Source organism: Musca vetustissima, unplaced genomic scaffold (genome assembly GCF_032173495.1).
Source record: "Musca vetustissima isolate MV318-11 ecotype Yass unplaced genomic scaffold, APGP_CSIRO_Mvet_v1 utg262078, whole genome shotgun sequence".
NCBI lineage: Eukaryota > Metazoa > Arthropoda > Insecta > Diptera > Muscidae > Musca > Musca vetustissima.
The window spans coordinates 1-19,561 of NW_026882351.1; the positions used below are offsets into that span (position 1 = coordinate 1).

At 35.3% G+C, this 19,561-nt stretch overlaps 2 protein-coding genes across 2 annotated transcripts; one reads left to right on the forward strand and one right to left on the reverse strand.

The window, feature by feature from the left end:
- Nucleotides 1-848: 848 nt before the first annotated feature.
- LOC133328711 (GMP synthase [glutamine-hydrolyzing]) lies at nucleotides 849-10,303 on the reverse strand. The gene is made up of 10 exons (XM_061537256.1): nucleotides 10,241-10,303; nucleotides 8,383-8,490; nucleotides 7,812-8,116; nucleotides 4,188-4,488; nucleotides 3,653-4,119; nucleotides 3,402-3,594; nucleotides 3,163-3,334; nucleotides 2,793-3,022; nucleotides 1,035-1,226; nucleotides 849-956 (listed from the first exon to the last, which is right to left on the reverse strand). Exons 1-10 carry the CDS (start codon nucleotides 10,271-10,273, stop codon nucleotides 855-857), a joined length of 2,103 nt encoding a protein of 700 aa, XP_061393240.1. The 5' UTR covers nucleotides 10,274-10,303; the 3' UTR covers nucleotides 849-854.
- A 5,415-nt stretch (nucleotides 10,304-15,718) lies between these two features.
- On the forward strand, nucleotides 15,719-18,271 carry LOC133328713 (protein MCM10 homolog). The gene is made up of 2 exons (XM_061537258.1): nucleotides 15,719-15,817; nucleotides 15,941-18,271. Exons 1-2 carry the CDS (start codon nucleotides 15,719-15,721, stop codon nucleotides 18,263-18,265), a joined length of 2,424 nt encoding a protein of 807 aa, XP_061393242.1. The 3' UTR covers nucleotides 18,266-18,271.
- The last annotated feature ends 1,290 nt before the right edge of the window (nucleotides 18,272-19,561 follow it).

The following is a 19,561-nucleotide window of genomic DNA, read 5'->3' on the forward strand; positions in this document are numbered from 1 at the left end:
TCTAATGAACATTTTCTAAAGATTTAAAAAAGGGCTTAAAATTTAGTCATCCAAATTCCAAATTCTAGGTAAACATATTAACGAACTATTTATTCTAATGAAAATTTCCAAAAGATTAAAAAAAGGGTTTGAAATTTAGTCCTTCAAATTCTTAGTTTATTCAGGACGTATTCCATAGTTAATGGCCTGTTCCAGTACTCATGGGAAAATCGAAAAGAATTTTAATTATTAGAATATTCTTGCAGGTTCCGGAGCAGATCAATAAAATGTTTGTAAAAATTTGTCCATTGACAGATGGTATTCTGCAATAATAGCGCAATATCCATAAAGATTCTACACAGGACCAGTGTTTGTACTTGCAACGTTGTCGTCAATTTGTTAATTTTTTTAATGAATTCCGGATTTGAGTTTCGAACTATATTTCAAATATAAACAATAACAAAAAAGGTCTTATTTTAGAAAAACAAAAATTCCAGGTGATCGTTTAGGTTTAGCCTTCTTTTAGAAGTTTTTTATTTAGTTATTTCTTTTGTTGTTTTTGTTTCCATCATATTGTAACGAATTGAAAATATTTTTTTGTTGTATGTATATGCAAAAAAATAATAGTGTATAAAAATTAATTACAGTTATACTCATATATGTATACGGACAAATGAATATATGATCGTTTTTAGGCGCTCTTGTTTATTTTTTATTTTGTTTATTCTTCGGGGACAGTACAGGCAGTCAAATTATTCAAAAACAAGATGCATCATGCTTGAAATTCTGGTGACGGTGGTGGAGGTGGCAGCTGCAACCAAAGCTGTTGCAGCTGCTAGGCTATAAAACAAACACACATCATCATTATCATCTAATCATTCCCATTCTGTGGTACCGGGTGGCTTCGATGTCAAATCGTATAGGACACGAGAGATTCCATCGATTTTGGAAATTTCTTGTACCATTTTGTGAAGGACCTTTAAAAACACAAAAATAAAAAAAAAAAAATAAAATAAAATTTCTCAGAAATTTAGTGTTCGAATGATCAATCTTACCGGCAATGGCATATGCTCGGAACCGGGTATAGCCGGTACCCCAGTCATAAAGTCACTGGTAATGAATGGCCTCAACACAATCGATCGACTACACGAGGGTGTACGATTAATGGGATCACGATCAAAATGCACTGGTATCAGTACAACGGGCATCTGTGATATCTTACGATAAAGACCAGCTTGCATAATAATCTGGAGGAGGGAATTAGGAAATTTAATAAAAAGAAAGTATGATTAAAAATGTTAAAGACAATAAATTTTTAATAAACAAAATATTTAGATACCCCCACCTTTAACCACACACACATTGCTACTGGGCGGGTATTACGTCTGTGTAATTGTAACCATTTTTGTCGAGAGTTCTGATATCAGAATTTTTTCGAGATTTTCTATTATTTTTCCGATTATTTTTCGAGTAATCTGAAGGCAAAATTTATTGATATCCTCTACCGTTATATCCGAATAATATGCACCTATTCTAAAAGGAAATTTTCGAATGTCTCATTAGATTTTTAACGAAATGGGTTTTTAATTGAAAAACAATTTCGGCATCAGAACCGGAAACTTGAGCAGGGTTTCGTTCAGAATTCTGAAAAATGGAACAAATTGGGTATCACGCAGTAAAAAAAAACAGATAGACAACAACTAATTGAGAACGTAATTGGTCAAAAACTAATCTGGTTTGTCTGGACAACTGACGTTCTTCAGCTGCGATGGGTAGAGGGTGAGCTCCGAGGACGGCATTCACTCTGTATTTATTCAGCGCTGCGGCAACTGCAACAGTATGAATGTTATTCAGACCTGTCCGATTAGAAACTTGATATAGAGGCTTCCTTTTATAACATTAGACCTCTCTCTCTAGGTAATGCAGATCCTTCCTGACACCCCTGGGTGGGGGAGTTTTATCCGACATATGATTTTTAGGATGACTATTCCTAAATCACCAAAGCAGATTCTACAACGAAAGCACATTTCTATGCAGAAGTAAGGGAAGGATCTTTGTCTCCTCAATTAATATGGTCACAACTGGTTTCATGAGAAGGCACCCTGTTGTAGTTCTCAGGGCGGCGTTCTGACAGCTCTGCATACTTCTCCATTGCAAAGCATAACACGCATGTACCGCATATGTGGCCGAAGTTTTAGTGACGGATATTTTCATATTTTTCACGTGGGAGAAGGCTGCTAACTCGGCGTGATATGCGTTCAACCTTGCACATTTATGCACAATGATAGAACTCGACGCCATTATGGTACAATGGTGTGTAACCCTGTTTTGTTGTGCTGTGTTGCTTACGGAAACCATGTTGGAGAGCGGGGCTTCCAAGTCCTTTATGATCAATATGTTCATTTCCTTAATTAGAAGGAAGAAACTTTGATTACCATATCATTCCATAAACCATATCACGTTTTGATAGCCAAGTCTGAGAAAAAATTGAAGCGCTTAGGCATTAACAAGTCTCCTGACTGACAATACGTATAACGAAGCTGATGGACACGAAATCGTCTAAATCCCTAGTGTTAGGTGATCTAGGACCGATGAAATCCCACATCGAAAATCTTGGGATCATAGACAATCGGTTCTCCGATGTCTGCCCGAGATTGATTTTTTAAATTATTAAGATTTTCACTATGCACAACCTGTGAACGCGTTTTGATAACATTCAGTTCTGTCCCATGTAGGCATTTAGTTTTCATAGACTCCCACAACTGCAGCCAGTATATTCTGTAAATTTTGTAATAATAATTTTAAATACTTACTTCATTTGCCACAGCATCTGCCTGCCTCAGTTGTTTAATGACGTAATTATTCAATGTTGTATGGGTAATATCGGTTATCTGATATTGAACGGGATCGCCGAAAACATAACAAACCCGATTGACATTGTGTAAGATACGTGGTATAAGTTTTGCCAAAAATAGCATATCATACCAATTTGGTTCGCTGGCACTTGAGAGAGCCACGACATAGCTGTAAGTGCGTTTATCGCCTAGGTGAACAAAGGAGAAGAAAGGAAAAAAATAATGGTATAAAAAATCCAAATATAAAAATTTGTTATTTACAGTTTTCGATTTTTCAAAGAGATGTTGTTCCTGAAGAAAAAAATACAAAAGGAAAATTCAAATTTACCTTGAACACCCACAGAACGTATGGGTAAAACTGTGGCTTGGATTTGGGAAAATGAGGAAATTGCAATAAGTTTGTGTTGTTCCATTTCGCTGGTGGCGCCAGTGACACGATTTATTAAAGCATGATTCTTTTCTAATTTATTTTTATAGTCAACAATGACACGGGCAATGACCTAACGTATTAAAAAATATACCAGAATTAGAGGCTACAAAAAGAGTAACAAAATAAATTCCCCATACCTGTGTCTCGGAATAATCCTTTTCAATAAATGGTTCCTCGGCACACAGGATACGTATGGCCAAACCGGGGCCAGGGAATGGTTGCCTCTCCACCAACTCAGCGGGTAAACCCAAATCGTTGCCCAATTCTCGTACCTCATCCTTGTGGAAATCACATAAAGGCTCTACAACACGGCCAGCATTGCGTAGCTCTCTGTAGAAAATCAAAACATATTACACGATACCCAATTAAAGAAATCATTGAATGTTACCTTATCAAATCTGTATCATTATGATGAGTTTTAATTGTCTCGGCATTTTTACTAACCATATTCGATGCGGATTCAATTAAATCCGGTCTCAATGTGCCCTGAGCCAACATTACCTCTTCCGGTTTCAATTTCATTTCGGACACAATATCATTGGTGATTTTCACAAAAATATCACCAATAATTTTACGCTTCTCCTCAGGATTGATGGTTTGACACAACATTGGCGTTTCGACAATTGAAAATTGCCCGGGCCGCTTAATTTGTGTTGTACCCTTGAGGAACGTATAGGCTTCTTTGCGTACAATTAAATCGATACCAATAGCGACTAAGGATTTCTCCACCTTTTCACTCTCATCTTTACGCATAAAACCATTGTCGACATGTACGGCAATAATTTGACTGGGATGTAAGGCATGTCGTAGCAGGGCAGCACATACCGTTGAATCAACGCCACCACTAACCAATAACTATAAAAAGAAAAAGACAACGAAATATTAATTTTTAATTCTATTTCCGCATTTTTGTTGCAACTCACCAGAACTTTGTTATTACCAACTTTATCCTTGATATACTTTATACATTCCTCCTTGCGGCTGCCCATCGTAAAATTGGGTTTCAGTCCACAAATCTCAAATAGGAAATTTGTAAAGATTTGTTTACCACACACGGTTAGATCGACCTCCGGATGAAATTGTACACCGTATATCTTTAGTGCATCGTTGTAGATAGCTGTGACAATGTTATTCGTAGATCGTCCAGCAACTTGTAACTTATCACCGACACGCTCTACACTATCACCATGTGTAAGGAGGACAGTCTGGGAACGATATAAGTGACTGTAAATAGAAAAAGAGAAAATGCAAAATTTATAAGTGGTAGAAGAAAAAAGCAATAATTTCGAAATTACTATAAAAAATGTACTAAGATCTTAATTACTAGGAAATAACTATCTCATAATAGGCTACAGAATTCTTAACAGATTCACAATCATAAGGCTATGAAAGGATTCCTTATAAACCACTCTGCAGGTAAGATATTGCATTACCATTTTTTTTTTGGTCTAAGGAAAAAATCTTTGTCCCCTCATTAAGGAGTATACGAGGAGACATACCATTGGAGTTCTCAAGTTCTTAATTCTGACAGGTCTGATTTTTTGTACTTACTTAATTCAATTCAACGCCTCATGTTCTGCGGATCAGCGACTTGAGAGCCTTTTTTATACCCTAACCATAAGTGTAAATTAAATTTTAATTCATTTAATTTATTCATTCATCATGGGTAGCTAACGATATTTTGACGGGTGAGGCCTTACGAAATATTTATTTATTAAATCCACGTCCTAAAAGGCTTTTAGATTTTTTAAGAAGTACTATTTTAATAAATCTACGTCTGAAATGCCTGAGGAAATATTATTGTAATAAATCTACTCCCTTAAAGGCCTGTGGAAGTATTTTTTATTATATCTACGCCCTGAGAGGTCTTAAGAAATATTTTTTTTAAATCCACGCCCTGAATGGCCTGAGGGAATATTTTTTTTAATTCACACCCTGAGAGATCTTAAGAAATTATTTTTAAGAGATTCACGTCTTGAAGGACCTTTAGAAAATATATTTTTAACCTATCCACGCCCTGAAAATATTTTAAACCAGTAAGGAAAGTAATAAAGTCGAACTGGGCCGACTATATGATACCCTTCAATACTTTGGGTATATTTTACGTAGTATCCTGACAGACGTCGCCTTTTCGAAAGAACATTGACATGAAATTGAACGAAAGATATATAAGAACTTTGGTGCACCATTTCTATTAAATTGAACGAAAATATATATGGGAGTTATATCTAAATCTAAACCGATTTTCAAACTTAGAGCACATCATAATACACTAAATTCACACTATTTAGAGACTTTGGTGCACCATTTACCTTAAATCGGACGAAAATATATATGGGAGCCATATCTAAATTTGAACCGATTTTCACGAAACTTAACACACATCATTCTACATTCAATTCAGTGCCCTATGGCAAATTTTGTGCCAATCGAAAGGTATATAGGGACTTTGGTGCACCATTTACCTTAAATCGGACGAAAATATATGTGGGAGCTATATCTAAATCTGAACCGATTTTTCCCAATTTCAATAGGGTTCGTCCTTGGGCCATTTGTTTGGCCAAATGAGCTGTACCAGATTTCATCAAAATCGGATTATAAATGCGACCTGTACGTACAATTTAACACCAACAGACGGACGGATGGACATCCATAACTCGACTCAGAAAGTGATTCTATGCATATTCTCAAAAGGAACCAAGTGTCTATCTCGTTTCCTTGTACCACAGGGTAGTGAAGGGTATACAAATAACCAAGCTTTAAACGGAAAATATTCTTTAAATAATCCACGCCTTCCAGGTCCTCGAAAAAAAATCTTTAAATAATCCAGCATTGAAAGGACCTAGGAAAATATTCTTTAAATAATCCACGCCGCCTTCCAGGTCCTCGAAAAAAATCTTTAAATAATCCAGCATTGAAAGGACCTAGGAAAATATTCTTTAAATAATCCACGCCGCCTTCCAGGTCCTCGAAAAAAAATCGTTAAATAATCCAGCATTGAAAGGACCTAGGAAAATATTCTTTAAATAATCCACGCCTTCCAGGTCCTCGAAAAAATCTTTAAAAATCTTATTAGGCCCTTGAAAAAAATTATAAAAAAACCCACGCCCTGATGGGTTCTGAAAAAATACAATTTTTTAATAATCCAAGTCTTGATGGTCCTTAAAAAATTATTCTTTAAAAATTCTTTAAATAATCCACGCATACTGCTCATCGACAAAATATAATAACAATAATTTACGCCCTGATGGGCATAGAAAACATATTCTTTAAATAATCCACGTCCTGATGGGTATAGACAAATATTATTTTAATAATCCAGTCCCTGATGGGTATAGAAAAAATATTCCTTTAATAATCCACACCTTACTGGTCAACGAATAAATACTCTTTAAATAATCCACACCTTGATGGGCCCTCGAAATAAATATTCTTTAAATAATACACACCTTGAGGGTCTACAAAACATATTCTTTAATCTAATATCTACTTATTATTTAATACACTTAAATTAAATTAATTGAATGGAAATCGGTTTGTCAAACCACGTGTAGTCCATTGTGTATAACTTAACACTAATGGAATGTTCTTGGTTTGTTGCCTTGAAATCGGTAAATTAATCTTGAAGGATTGTATCAGCGTTTATTTAAAACATTAAAAATAAACACCTTCTTTTCCTTCGTAACATTTAAGAATAAATAATTAATAATTAAAAATATTGAAAACATGTAAAACCATGTGTATACCAAGGTGAAAAACTTTACATTCATTGGAATAATGGAATGGTCATGGTTAAGTAAATTTAATCTTGAAATTTAATCTTAAAAATTCTTTAAATAATCCACGCATACTGCTCATCGACAAAATATAATAACAATAATTTACGCCCTGATGGGCATAGAAAACATATTCTTTAAATAATCCACGTCCTGATGGGTATAGACAAATATTATTTTAATAATCCAGTCCCTGATGGGTATAGAAAAAATATTCCTTTAATAATCCACACCTTACTGGTCAACGAATAAATACTCTTTAAATAATCCACACCTTGATGGGCCCTCGAAATAAATATTCTTTAAATAATACACACCTTGAGGGTCTACAAAACATATTCTTTAATCTAATATCTACTTATTATTTAATACACTTAAATTAAATTAATTGAATGGAAATCGGTTTGTCAAACCACGTGTAGTCCATTGTGTATAACTTAACACTAATGGAATGTTCTTGGTTTGTTGCCTTGAAATCGGTAAATTAATCTTGAAGGATTGTATCAGCGTTTATTTAAAACATTTAAAATAAACACCTTCTTTTCCTTCGTAACATTTAAAAATAAATAATTAATAATTACAAATATTGAAAACATGTAAAACCATGTGTATACCAAGGTGAAAAACTTTACATTCATTGGAATAATGGAATGGTCATGGTTAAGTAAATTTAATCTTGAAGGATTGCGTATCAGCATTTATTCACAAAAAGAAAAAAATAAACGCTTTTTTTTCCTTCGTAAAGAATTAATAAAAAAGTATTTGACTTACTTAAACAATGGACACGATGGTTCAATCTCAATTGTCTGTTGGCCATCTTCGCGTACATTCTTTTTTAGAACTGTACCACCGAATTCTTTATTTATCAACTGCATGCCATAACAAATACCCAAAATGGGTATTTTTAATTTGAAAATATCCGGATCATAACTGGGAGCATCATCGGCATATACCGAATTGGGTCCACCCGAGATAATAATACCCCGATAACCACCTGCACGTAAGGCATCAGCTTTAGTTTCCAATGGTAAAATATCGGATTCTACCAATAATTCACGAACTTTACGATCAATAACCTATGATGGTGATGGAAGGGAAATAAAAAAACAAAAACAAAAAATGGATGACGAATGTTAGCCATGAGAGAGGGAATGTGATTTAGGTCATTTGCACAAACCAACAAGCTTAATAATACAAAATTTGGAAATATATTTCAATACTATACTACTACATGGCACATACATGCGGAATCTTTTCTCTTTTAATCTAAATAAACCAAATTTTGTATTAATTGCTTTTTTGGTTTGCAAAACAAATGAGACCCATTTGCAAAATACAATACCTTTCCATATTGAGCACCTGCATCTAAAATGGCAACTTTGTCATGACCCACACTATTATCTGAGGATAAAAATTTATTTGTTGCACTCATGTCTTTCTTTTTGCAGCACTGAAATGATTCGAGAGAGAAAGAGAATGGAAATGTTGCAATGAATTGAACTGCATCATGGGGGTTCGTTTGAGGAAGCTATAATAAGCTATATACGATGGAATCTAGCAGAACCATCGACATTTAGAACTAATATTATTTTAAATGTTTACATTGCATTTATTGACTAAGTGGAACTCCAGCTAATTTAGTTAAAAAACTACATCCACAAAGCAAGGTGACCAGCATGTGGGATGTGGACTTATGTCAGAATTTCAGAAGATCTAATTATAGAAGGCCAAAAGAACTTTATATAGAAAAATATGTTATTCTTATAGGAGACAAGTATGTACTCCTATAGATGTCCAGAAGGTCTTATTGAAGGAAACAAGAATACCTTCTTATATATGACGAGAATGTCATTCTATAGAAAACTAGGAAGTCCTTCAAACAGAAGACCAGAAGGTGGTCATATAGAAGACCAGTAGTCAACATATTTTCCCTATATATGGGATATATAAATCAGGCCACTGTAGAAATACAAAATAGGTTAGAACTGCAAATTGACATATTTTCCCGAAAATGCTTATCATTTGTAATCCTCACCGTTTTCCTACAGTGGAAACTGACATATTTTCCCTTTACATAGATTTAAAGTCAAGCCACTTTGGAAATTCCAAAAAGGTTAAAACTTCTGGAAAATGTTGGTTCATACAAAAAAGGTGTAACTCTCCCTATTTTCTTGTTCCCAGTAATACTTAAATTTAAATTTAACATAAAAATAAAAAAATTGATATAAATTTAAATGCATTTTCACGGACATCTTAAATAAGAATATCATATCATAATGGTGAACTAGAGTAACAGATTGAATGGTATCCTCATAACAGATCTGCAGGTCTTCCTGTAAAACGCCAAAAGGTCTTTTTTAGACCGGAAAAACCAGAATATCGTGATCAAAGACCAGGCAAGTTTTTTGTCTATAGAAGGTCCGGAAAGTATTTCTATAGAAGAGCTGAAATATATCTTAGAGAGTAGTAGAGTATAAATATTTTTATTGAATGTCTTCTAGGTCTTATTTTAGAAGTACCAGACATCTGTATGATGCTTAAGTTCAGAAATTCACCAAAACCCTTCATGTATGGATGGTATCAGGGGCACAGGGGTCAGTCTCCCTACTGAATGCAGTTAAGAATTGTTATCACTCTTTCCCGTAATCAATGGGAACCACTTTCTCACATATCCATATTGTAGAAGACACGCCTTTGTAAAGGTCCCTAAAAATATTCTTTAAAATATTCACACCTTAGTAATGAACCCTAAAAATATTCTTTAAAAATCCACGCCTTTGTAAAGGTCCCTAAAAATATTCTTTGAAAAATCCACGCCTTTGTAAAGGTCCCTAAAAATATTCTTTGAAAAATCCACGCCTTTGTAAAGGTCCCTAAAAATATTCTTTGAAAAATCCACGCCTTTGTAAAGGTCCCTAAAAATATTCTTTGAAAAATCCACGCCTTTGTAAAGGTCCATAAAAAATATTCTTTGAAAAATCCACGCCTTTGTAAAGGTCCCTAAAAATATTCTTTGAAAAATCCACGGCTTTGTAAAGGTCCCTATAAAAATATTCTTTGAAAAATCCACACTTTGTAAAGGTACGTAAAAATATTATTTCAAAAGTCCACGCCTTTGTAATGATCCCTAAAAATATTATTTAAAAAATTAGGATTGAAAATAAGAAAAATAAAACTTTTATGATAAAAAATATACCAACCGGCAATACTTTGAAGATTACCCTAAGGAACATTCAATGCACCAAAGCAGCAACAAAACGAAAATAATACAAAAGAAATGAGTGAAGAGACGAAATGGGGTCACTGCAGCACATACAGGTCGTCGCCAGTCAAAATACAATACAGCTATAGCAACACAACACTTTTCACCAAATTTAATAATAGTATTTTTTTAAATATTATGACTACATATGATTTGAAATTCCGCAACTACTATACAAATATGAAATGATGGCCACTTTTTAAAGCACGTTATACTGTTACTACTTTTGAAGGATTGTATTTTCATTCACTAAAGAATAAACGTTTCTTCATAATTACAGCACCAACAATGTTTCGGGGATAGCGCCGGGGGTTATTCACAATAAATATGGAAAAACGAAATTTTTAGGCAGGCAGTAAACACATAAAACAATATGAAAAAAATTAAATGACATCAATTGTTGATTGCATTGCCAATATTCCGATGTTTTTTGTTATTTCAGTTGTCGTTATAATTTATATTTTATTTTCTTCTTTTTTAAATATTCTGCGATACTTTGTGGACGTTTTCGTTCTGTTGAAAGTGAAAATATGTGTTACTAAATCAAAATATTTGCGAAAAACGAAAATCATATGATTGGGTCATCATCATCACCAACAGCAGCAGCAAGAACACCACCACCAATCATCAAACCGAACAACAAAAATTACTACGCTACACTAGAGAATATCCAAAATAAAAAAAATGACAGATGTCGAGAGTGTATATTGTTTGGAGCCAATAAAACAACAAACATTTGCAAAAAACACAACCAAAAGTAGACCGACAGAATGAACAAACAGCAAATAACAAAGAACGGATGACACAACGGGCAGCAAGCAGTATATAATATTGCCAGAGAACAACAACAACGACGACGACGCCAGTAATATGCATTTGAAGGAAATCAGTGCAGCAGCAAAGAACGCACAAATCCGCCATAAAATTGAAAGGGGAAGCCAAACGAAAAAAGAAATGCAAATAAAAAAATTGGCAAACTCATCCAATAATGATGACCGAGAAATTTTGGTTTGAAGAATGTCAAAGCACAAGCACATAACTGATGAAAGTCGAAATAAAATAACAGGAAAAACCCATGAAATATTGGGCGCTCAAATTTAAATCGCAAAACACATTTGCCGGTAGGTATGGATTGATCGATTTCTTGAGCTTGAAGTTAAATTATACTCCAATGTAAGGAGTAAAAGTCAACTCCGAGAAAAATTTAGAACTTGATCTTATTTATAACTACATTGATTTTGTTATACATTACGACATTGATCTCTATACATATCGAACTGCTCAGTATATATATTTGTATACAAATCAATTGTTCTTTCCAAAGGCCTGTAGACCAATTGATTTTTTTTTTGGGACGTGATGTCTCTATACAGAAATTTCTGTAACTTGGCGATCCCCTTGGTAATAATGTACTATAAATATATGTACTATATATGTACTATAAATCCGATCGAGTCTGATTCATGACGGCAGGTTAGTTTTGCCCCATAGTAGTATGTTACAATTATACGATCCGTAATGCAGAACTTTCAAAATTTAGCTTGCTGCTGCACAAGTTCCAGCTCCCTAAATGGGAACTACTTTTTCTTGATCTATAATGATCTTGATCTATAACAAGCCAATTGAGATCTGTTGTGCGCTCTAGAAATGTGGAGAAAGTTAGAATTAATGAAAGTTTATATTAAACACATTTAGCTTTGTTTCCCCTATGAATTTTGACAACTCCTTCATTGTTCTCCATTCACACCCCCTCAGATCGGTTAGTCCGTTAAGAGTGTCATTTCCCAAGAATTGTTTCCGAAGACATGTAAATGCTGGGCAATGGCACATGAAATGTTTCACTGTCTTCCCCACACGCTTTGCACATGCTGCTACCTTCGTATCCAATCTTGAGTAGATGTGCCTTCAGGCTGAGGTGTCCCGTAAGAATACCCGTCACTCGGCTTATTTCTTTTTTTAGCGTAAGGATGTGGGATTTCTATCAAAGATTATTGTCTAGAATTACTCCCAGATACTTAACTTTGTTTGATATGGCTATCGTTTTGTTTTGGAAGATGGGCTCTTCATACTGACCTATTTTTGTCTTCCTAGTGAAAAGACATATCTCCGTTTTGTCCGGATTTACGTTTAAGCCCCTCGGTTTTTGCCCAATCGTAGGCGAAGTTAAGCACCGTTTCGGCTTCCCTACATAGTAAGTTAGGTTTCTTTCCCCTAAGAAGTATTACAACGCCATTTGCACGCATACGCATGCTGTTTATATGTCAGCGTATCTTTGAGAATACTGCTCTTTACATGGTGTCGATTGTACGTTCCATGGTTTTGAGTAGGAATGATGTTAGGCTTATTCGCCGATATGAATTTGGTGTGGCGTACTTTGCCTTGCCGAGCTTGTGTATGAAGACTACCCTGGCTTTTGCCCGGCTTTCGGTATGTACGTCAACTTTGAGCATAATTGGGTTGCCATAACCGTACTAACGTTGTAATTCTTCTAGCAAACCTAGATCATAGAAAGGGTACAAATCTTAATAATTGGTTTATCCAATATCAAGCGAATGGAAAATCGCTATACCTTTTCAAAATATTAATCGAATGAAATATACGATTTGATCCAAAATTTGGCTGAATCAAGTCCGAAAATCGTATATAGAAGCTTACTTTTGGGTATAGCTAGCATAAAACCAAACAAAAACTCTGAATATTCGTTATTTTGGAAACGGTTTTATGGCAGTACTACCCAATTTTATTTTAAGAGTTTGGGCATGTTCTAAAACCGATTTGGCTGTAGTTTTAAATTACTGCTTTCCATTGGTCACAAATCGAGCATCTCCTGTGTCGCTGTCCAGTTTTGGCTTGCAGAAGGCATAGATTGGTGACAGTTCAGTTTCCGCCATGTCTAACCCTATTGATCCTGCCTTAATCTACAACATCATCAGAAAGTGGCTGCGACAGCGCACCTGCACACTTATACTGTTCATTCTAACTTTTCTTTTATCTCCTTCTTTTCTTCCCCTTTCATCTGAAACATTTCTTGGATGATAACAATGGGCCATTAGGCCTTCAAAATAATGACTGCGCATCTCCAAACCTAACCGGGATGACTTTAATTTCATATCTTGAGTTTCCATTGGATGGCAAATCCGTTTTTGGGTATAGCCCACATAAAAAGCTCTAGGGTTTTAATGGATATTTTGGTGGTCCTAAGTGTATTTTCCCACCCAAGTCACTACATTTTACAATTACAAAGTGACATTCCGGGAACTTGGTGGATAACCAACTTCTTTACAGAACATTATAAATTCACATGTTTCCATAGTTATTTGATATTAAATGCAAAAAAAAAAAAAAAATACAAACAGATTATACTTTCTGAAACACTAAAGAAGTTTATTATCCATAGGGAAAACTTAAATAAACTTCATTCAGGTTGAAAATTTTAAAAGTGGTCCTTGAGTCTCCGATTACAACAACAGATTTTTATTTAAATACCGAAAATATTATTGCAAACATCGGAACACATTTTCTTTCGGACCCCTTCTCAGAAAAATCTAAAAATATTGTTTCCTGATTACAACAACAACTTTAAATTGTAAACATTTCATAATTCTCCTTTTTTATGATTTTATAATAAATCACATTTTTTTAGATTTACATTTGTTCATCAGATTTATAGGGCCTAGTCTGTCTTATCAATATTATGTCCAAAAGATAACCCCTTTGGCTTCCTAACAAAATATGTTGTTTACAAAATCGTGTGACGATTTGCAAATATTGTTGCTATACATTAAAATGCAACAACAATTACTATTACATATTTATATACCAAAATATTAGCAAGGCAATTATTAAATAACACATTTTTAAAAATCTTTAAAATATTTACAATTTTCTTTTACAAAAATAATAAAAAAAACGCCATAAGACAAAAACATCTCTGAGGTGTTCGAAACACGTGTTTGTTTAGGCATGACAGACGACGACCCTCCATATGAAACATCAATATTATAATAGCCCCCTGTATGTAACATGTGAATACCGCATATACATATATGTATATCGATATAAACGTGTATAATTGAATGTATGTTGGAACTAAAATTCCACACGACTGATACTGAAATACTACAATGATGGTCAAATGCACACACACAATATTTAGCCGGTTCCAGAGATTACAATTTGTGTTTGTTTGTCTGATTGATTGTTTGTTTGTACCTAACACAAAATTGATATCAATTACATTAAAGAACACAATTATTTTTTATATTCTTCGGAAAACATTTCAACACTCACCTTTCTGCTTCTTCTTCTTATTCGTAAATCTCTATTCCTTTAAATCCTTTGCAGTTTTCTTTCTTTTTTGATTAAATGCAATTTTTTGTATTCCAAACTTATCTTGGCGAAAAAAATTCACAAAATTCTTTATCTCTCCTCTGCAAAAATGAAAATATGATTATTTTTGTCACCGATTATATCGCTGTGTGTGTACGAGTGTATGTTGTTGTGGGCGAATTCTTTCTGCAGAAGCATTTATTGATTTCTTTAAACTTACACAATTATTTTCACAATAAATAAATAATTAATTTTGTAAATTTCAATTTCCTCACATTGAATTTATTTTGTTTTCTTCGCAAGATATTAGCTAGGTTCTGTCTGTGGCCATTTATTCGCCGTTTTCTTCTCAACACAATGCAAAAAAATTGGATTCTATAAATCGATGTTGAACTATTGCGATTAATCGTAGTCGAAATTAATCGTTTCAGTTGTTATCGAAGTTAAATAGAAATAAAGTGGCTTGGCGACTCATTTCATTTCATTTGACTCTATTGAAATTGGAGAAAATCAGTTCAGATTTAGATATAGCTCCGATTTTATGTAAATGGTGCATACAAATTCCAAGGTTTGTCCGATTGAGACCAAATTTTGGACAGCGTTCTGAATTTAGTCCAGTTTGATGTCTGTGATTTTTTGTTGAAATCGGTTCAGATTTAGATATAGCTCCCATATATATTTAAATGGTGTACCCAATTTCTGAATATTCGTCCGATAAAGATGTCTGTGAAGTATTGGTTGGTATTGCTGATGTAAATATTTTGTGTGTTCTATAACCTGCAAGAATGTACATTTTTTTACTACGATAACAAAATTTTCTTTATGATATCGAAGAAAATAGATGTACCATATTCTGTACAGCACTTTAAACCTATCAACATAAACAAGCCAATCGATTAGTCAAAAGTCGACTTTGCTATCCCTACATCAAATCATCTCTGAGAAAAAAGGCGCGCTTTTCTCAAAGGCACTTTCCCAGGAAAATAGACCACCATCATTACTATTGTTTGAGCAGTTCGCTATTGTGGCCAGAAGAAACAAAAAAACGTGAGACAGATCATCAACAGCGAATCAAAATTTTCTACAAATGAGTCCCCAAGAGAAAACCAACGATGAATCCATTGACGATGATGCAGAGCTGTTAGCCTTGGAAAAGATTCTCAGTGAAGCTGAGCAACAGGAAAAAGTGAAACCTGCTTTAAAACCCCAAAAAGACAATGACAAATCAACGACAAGAAGGAAAAATACCATTGACGATGATGCAGAACTTTTGGCTTTGGATAAGATACTTGCCGAGGCTGAGGAAGAGGCGAATGAAACATCTTTGGTAAAGGAAAATCCAAAACCAACTGCTACAGTACCACGTTTAAAGGAGGATAGCACATTTGCCGATGCCTTTAGCTATGAAGTGGACACAAAATTGGCCAAGAAGGCAGCCAAAGAGGCTGAGAGTCGCATGGAGGAGGTCGACTCATCGGACGACGAAGAAGTTCGAAATTTCTTGGAAAGAAAATACAATGAATATGGTTCGGATGTTAATAAGAAATTGAAGGAGCAGAGCAAAGCCAGCAAGGAGGCTAGAATTGAAAAAGAGGTAAATGCCATGATCAAAGAAAAGGAATCGGGTGGCGGTGGAGGAGTAACCAAAGACTCGTTAAATATGCATATTAAAAATCCTCATAATCCGGTCAAAAGGCAGGCCTTGATTACCAACACGTTTAAGGCAAAAGTTGAGAATTCCTCGACAGCTGGATCATCTGCAAAGGAGCAGGCCTTCTTGTCCAGTGGCAGCTCGCAGGGTTCTGTGTATATGGATCCGGTATTTGGTTTGCGTATTATTAATCCTTTGGTCTCCAGTTCTTTGCTGAAGGAGAGAATGGCTGGGCGGCAACCTGTGGCTTTTTCCGCAATTGCTTGTCACACACAGAGAGGTGATCTCTCGAAAGATTGGGTTATTGGTGGAGTATTGACGCACAAGGGTACCACCCAGAAGACCAAAAAAGATAAACCCTTCTGCATTTGGCGTCTAAGCGATTTAAGGGGTGAAATTAAAACGGTCTCATTGTTTTTATTCGGCGGCGCCTATAAGGAATTGTGGAAGACAGCCCAAGGGACATGCCTGGCCGTATTGAACCCCACTGTTTTTGAAAAACGTGCTGAAAGTACCGATGTTGCTTGTCTCTCCATTGACACTGCGGCTAAGGTTATGATTTTGGGTCAATCCAAAGATTTGGGTGCCTGTAAGGCGGTGAAACGTAACGGCGAAGTTTGCAATGCCCTCGTGAATTTGAGTGAATGTGACACCTGTGTTTTCCATGTCAAGCAAGAATTTTCCAAAATGTCCAAACGGTCAGAGTTACAATCGGCAAATGCGGGGCGTGGCTTACAAGATTTGCGCAATAAGGTATTGGGAAAATCTGAGGTATTCTATGGTGGTCAATCGTATACCGCTGTTCCAGCTAAAAAGAGTGCCAAATTGTCTTCGAAAGATAATCAAAGGTTAAGTAATTTATCGGAATATGCCATCTCACCTTTTGCCGGCAGTGTAAATCATGAATCGAAACCCAAGACGGGGGTGACAACCATACCCTATGCCGCACGAGAGGGTCCGGTATCAAAAATTGCCGGAAATGTTGAGGCATGTCGTAAACAACGTCTCAAAGATTTGGAACGTTTACAGATTCTGCAGGCAGAATCAGCCAGGACAGGAGCATCATCACCATCCACCCCCGGCCCTAGTACACCACAATCGAATAAAACCAGGGACTCGATATTTAGTAAGCAGCAAACGAGTACACCCTCAGTGGGTAAACAAATCTCACCCACTTCATCTTTTTCGGGTTCACCATCCCCCTCATTCTCAACGGCTGCTGATAAGTTTAAAAATCGTGAATTCTCCTTCACCACCAAATCTCCAACCTTGTCCAAAGATAATTTTTCCATAGAGGTGAATATTGGCGATAGGCGGGCCTCCCTGGCCAAACAGAAGGCTCTGGAAATTCTCAAAAAGAAACCCATACAAAAGGTGGATCCCAATTCTACACGTGGCACGAGGGAGGGTAAACGACGGGCTATCGATGATCTCAATGAAAAATTCATGAGCAATGATGCCAAGAAACAGAAGCTCGATGAAGAGGAGAAGGAAAAGGAACGCAAAAGTCGTATACAACGTATTATGGATGCCACCTCGTCGCACACCAATCTCATCGATATGCGTGAACGGGAGGAACAAGAGAAATACTTTAGTAAGCTGGAAAAGAAGGAGGCGTTGGAAGAGAAAATGTTATCGACCTACAAAATGGCCTGTAAGGCTGTCATCTGTAAGACCTGCAAATATACTGCATTCTCGGCGGCGGAACGTTGCAAAAAAGAGGGTCATCCTTTGAAAGTGGTCGATGCCGAGAAACGTTTCTTCCAATGTAAAGATTGTGGTAATCGTACGGTATCGGTATTTCGATTGCCCAAGACTTGCTGCTCCAATTGTAATGGTTCGCGTTGGGAGCGTTGTGCAATGATACGTGAACGTAAAGTGGCCACGGGAGCTCAAGAGCTGTCGGTGCGTGGTGATGAGGAAATGTTTATTGGCTCAATTGCGGGTAAAGCTAATTTGAATCTTGCTGTTCCCGATGATTAGGTAATTTTGATAAATTTATTTTATTGTATTATTAGTTTAGAAAACCGAGATGAAAATTGTATTAGTTGAAAGTAATTGCATTTAAGTAGAATATTTTTTAGAAGTTGGTTTAATATTGTTATAAGATTTTATAATAAAAAAAAAAAAAACAAAATATGACAATAAAATACTATGTGGACCCAATTTAAATTGTACAAAAAACATCGAATATTTTTATTAAAAGTTCAATATAAGGCGTGGAATTTTTAAAAAATATTTTTTTCAAAGGCCAGAAAAGGCGTGGATTTTTTGAAGAATATTTTTTTCAAAGGCCAGACAGACAAGGCGTGGATTTTTTAACGAATATTTTTTTCAAAGGCCAGACAAGGCGTGGATTTTTTAAAGAATATTTTTTCAAAGGCCAGACAGCCAAGGCGTGGATTTTTTTAAGAATATTTTTTCAAAAGCCAGACAGACAAGGCGTGGATTTTTTTAAGAATATTTTTTTTTTCAAAAGCCAGACAGACAAGGCGTGGATTTTTTTAAGAATATTTTTTTTTCAAAAGCCAGACAGACAAGGCGTGGATTTTTGAAGAATATTTTTTTTTCAAAGGCCAGGCAAGGCGTGGATTTTTAAAGAATATTTTTTCAAAGGCCAGACAAGGCGTGGATTTTTTAAAGAGTATTTTTTCCAAAGGCCAGGCAAGGCGTGGATTTTTAAAGAATATTTTTTCAAAGGCCAGACAAGGCGTGGATTTTTTAAAGAGTATTTTTTCCAAAGGCCATCAAGGCGTGGATTTTTTAAAGAGTATTTTTTCCAAAGGCCATCAAGGCGTGGATTTTTTAAAGAGTATTTTTTCCAAAGGCCATAAAGGCGTGGATTTTTTAAAGAGTATTTTTTCCAAAGGCCATCAAGGCGTGGATTTTTTAAAGAGTATTTTTTCCAAAGGCCATCAAGGCGTGGATTTTTTAAAGAGTATTTTTTCCAAAGGCCATCAAGGCGTGGATTTTTTAAAGAGTATTTTTTCCAAAGGCCATCAAGGCGTGGATTTTTTAAAGAGTATTTTTTTCCAAAGGCCATCAAGGCGTGGATTTTTTAAAGAGTATTTTTTCCAAAGGCCATCAAGGCGTGGATTTTTTAAAGAGTATTTTTTCCAAAGGCCATCAAGGCGTGGATTTTTTAAAGAGTATTTTTTCCAAAGACCATCAAGGCGTGGATTTTTTAAAGAGTATTTTTTCCAAAGGCCATCAAGGCGTGGATTTTTTAAAGAGTATTTTTTCCAAAGGCCATCAAGGCGTGGATTTTTTAAAGAGTAT

What these genes read in the sequence shown, in the direction of transcription:
- LOC133328711 (XM_061537256.1), bottom strand. Translation starts at nt 10,273, where the DNA reads ATGTTCCTTAGGGTAATCTTCAAAGTATTGCCG. An exon ending in CCATCGTGTCCATTGTTTAA is followed by an intron (nt 4,489 to 7,811) that starts GTAAGTCAAATA and finishes TTCTATTTACAG; the next exon opens with TCACTTATATCGTTCCCAGA. An exon ending in TTGGTAATAACAAAGTTCTG is followed by an intron (nt 4,120 to 4,187) that starts GTGAGTTGCAAC and finishes TTCTTTTTATAG; the next exon opens with TTATTGGTTAGTGGTGGCGT.
- LOC133328713 (XM_061537258.1), top strand. Translation starts at nt 15,719, where the DNA reads ATGAGTCCCCAAGAGAAAACCAACGATGAATCCATTGACGATGATGCA. An exon ending in AAGCTGAGCAACAGGAAAAA is followed by an intron (nt 15,818 to 15,940) that starts GTGAAACCTGCT and finishes GCTGAGGAAGAG; the next exon opens with GCGAATGAAACATCTTTGGT.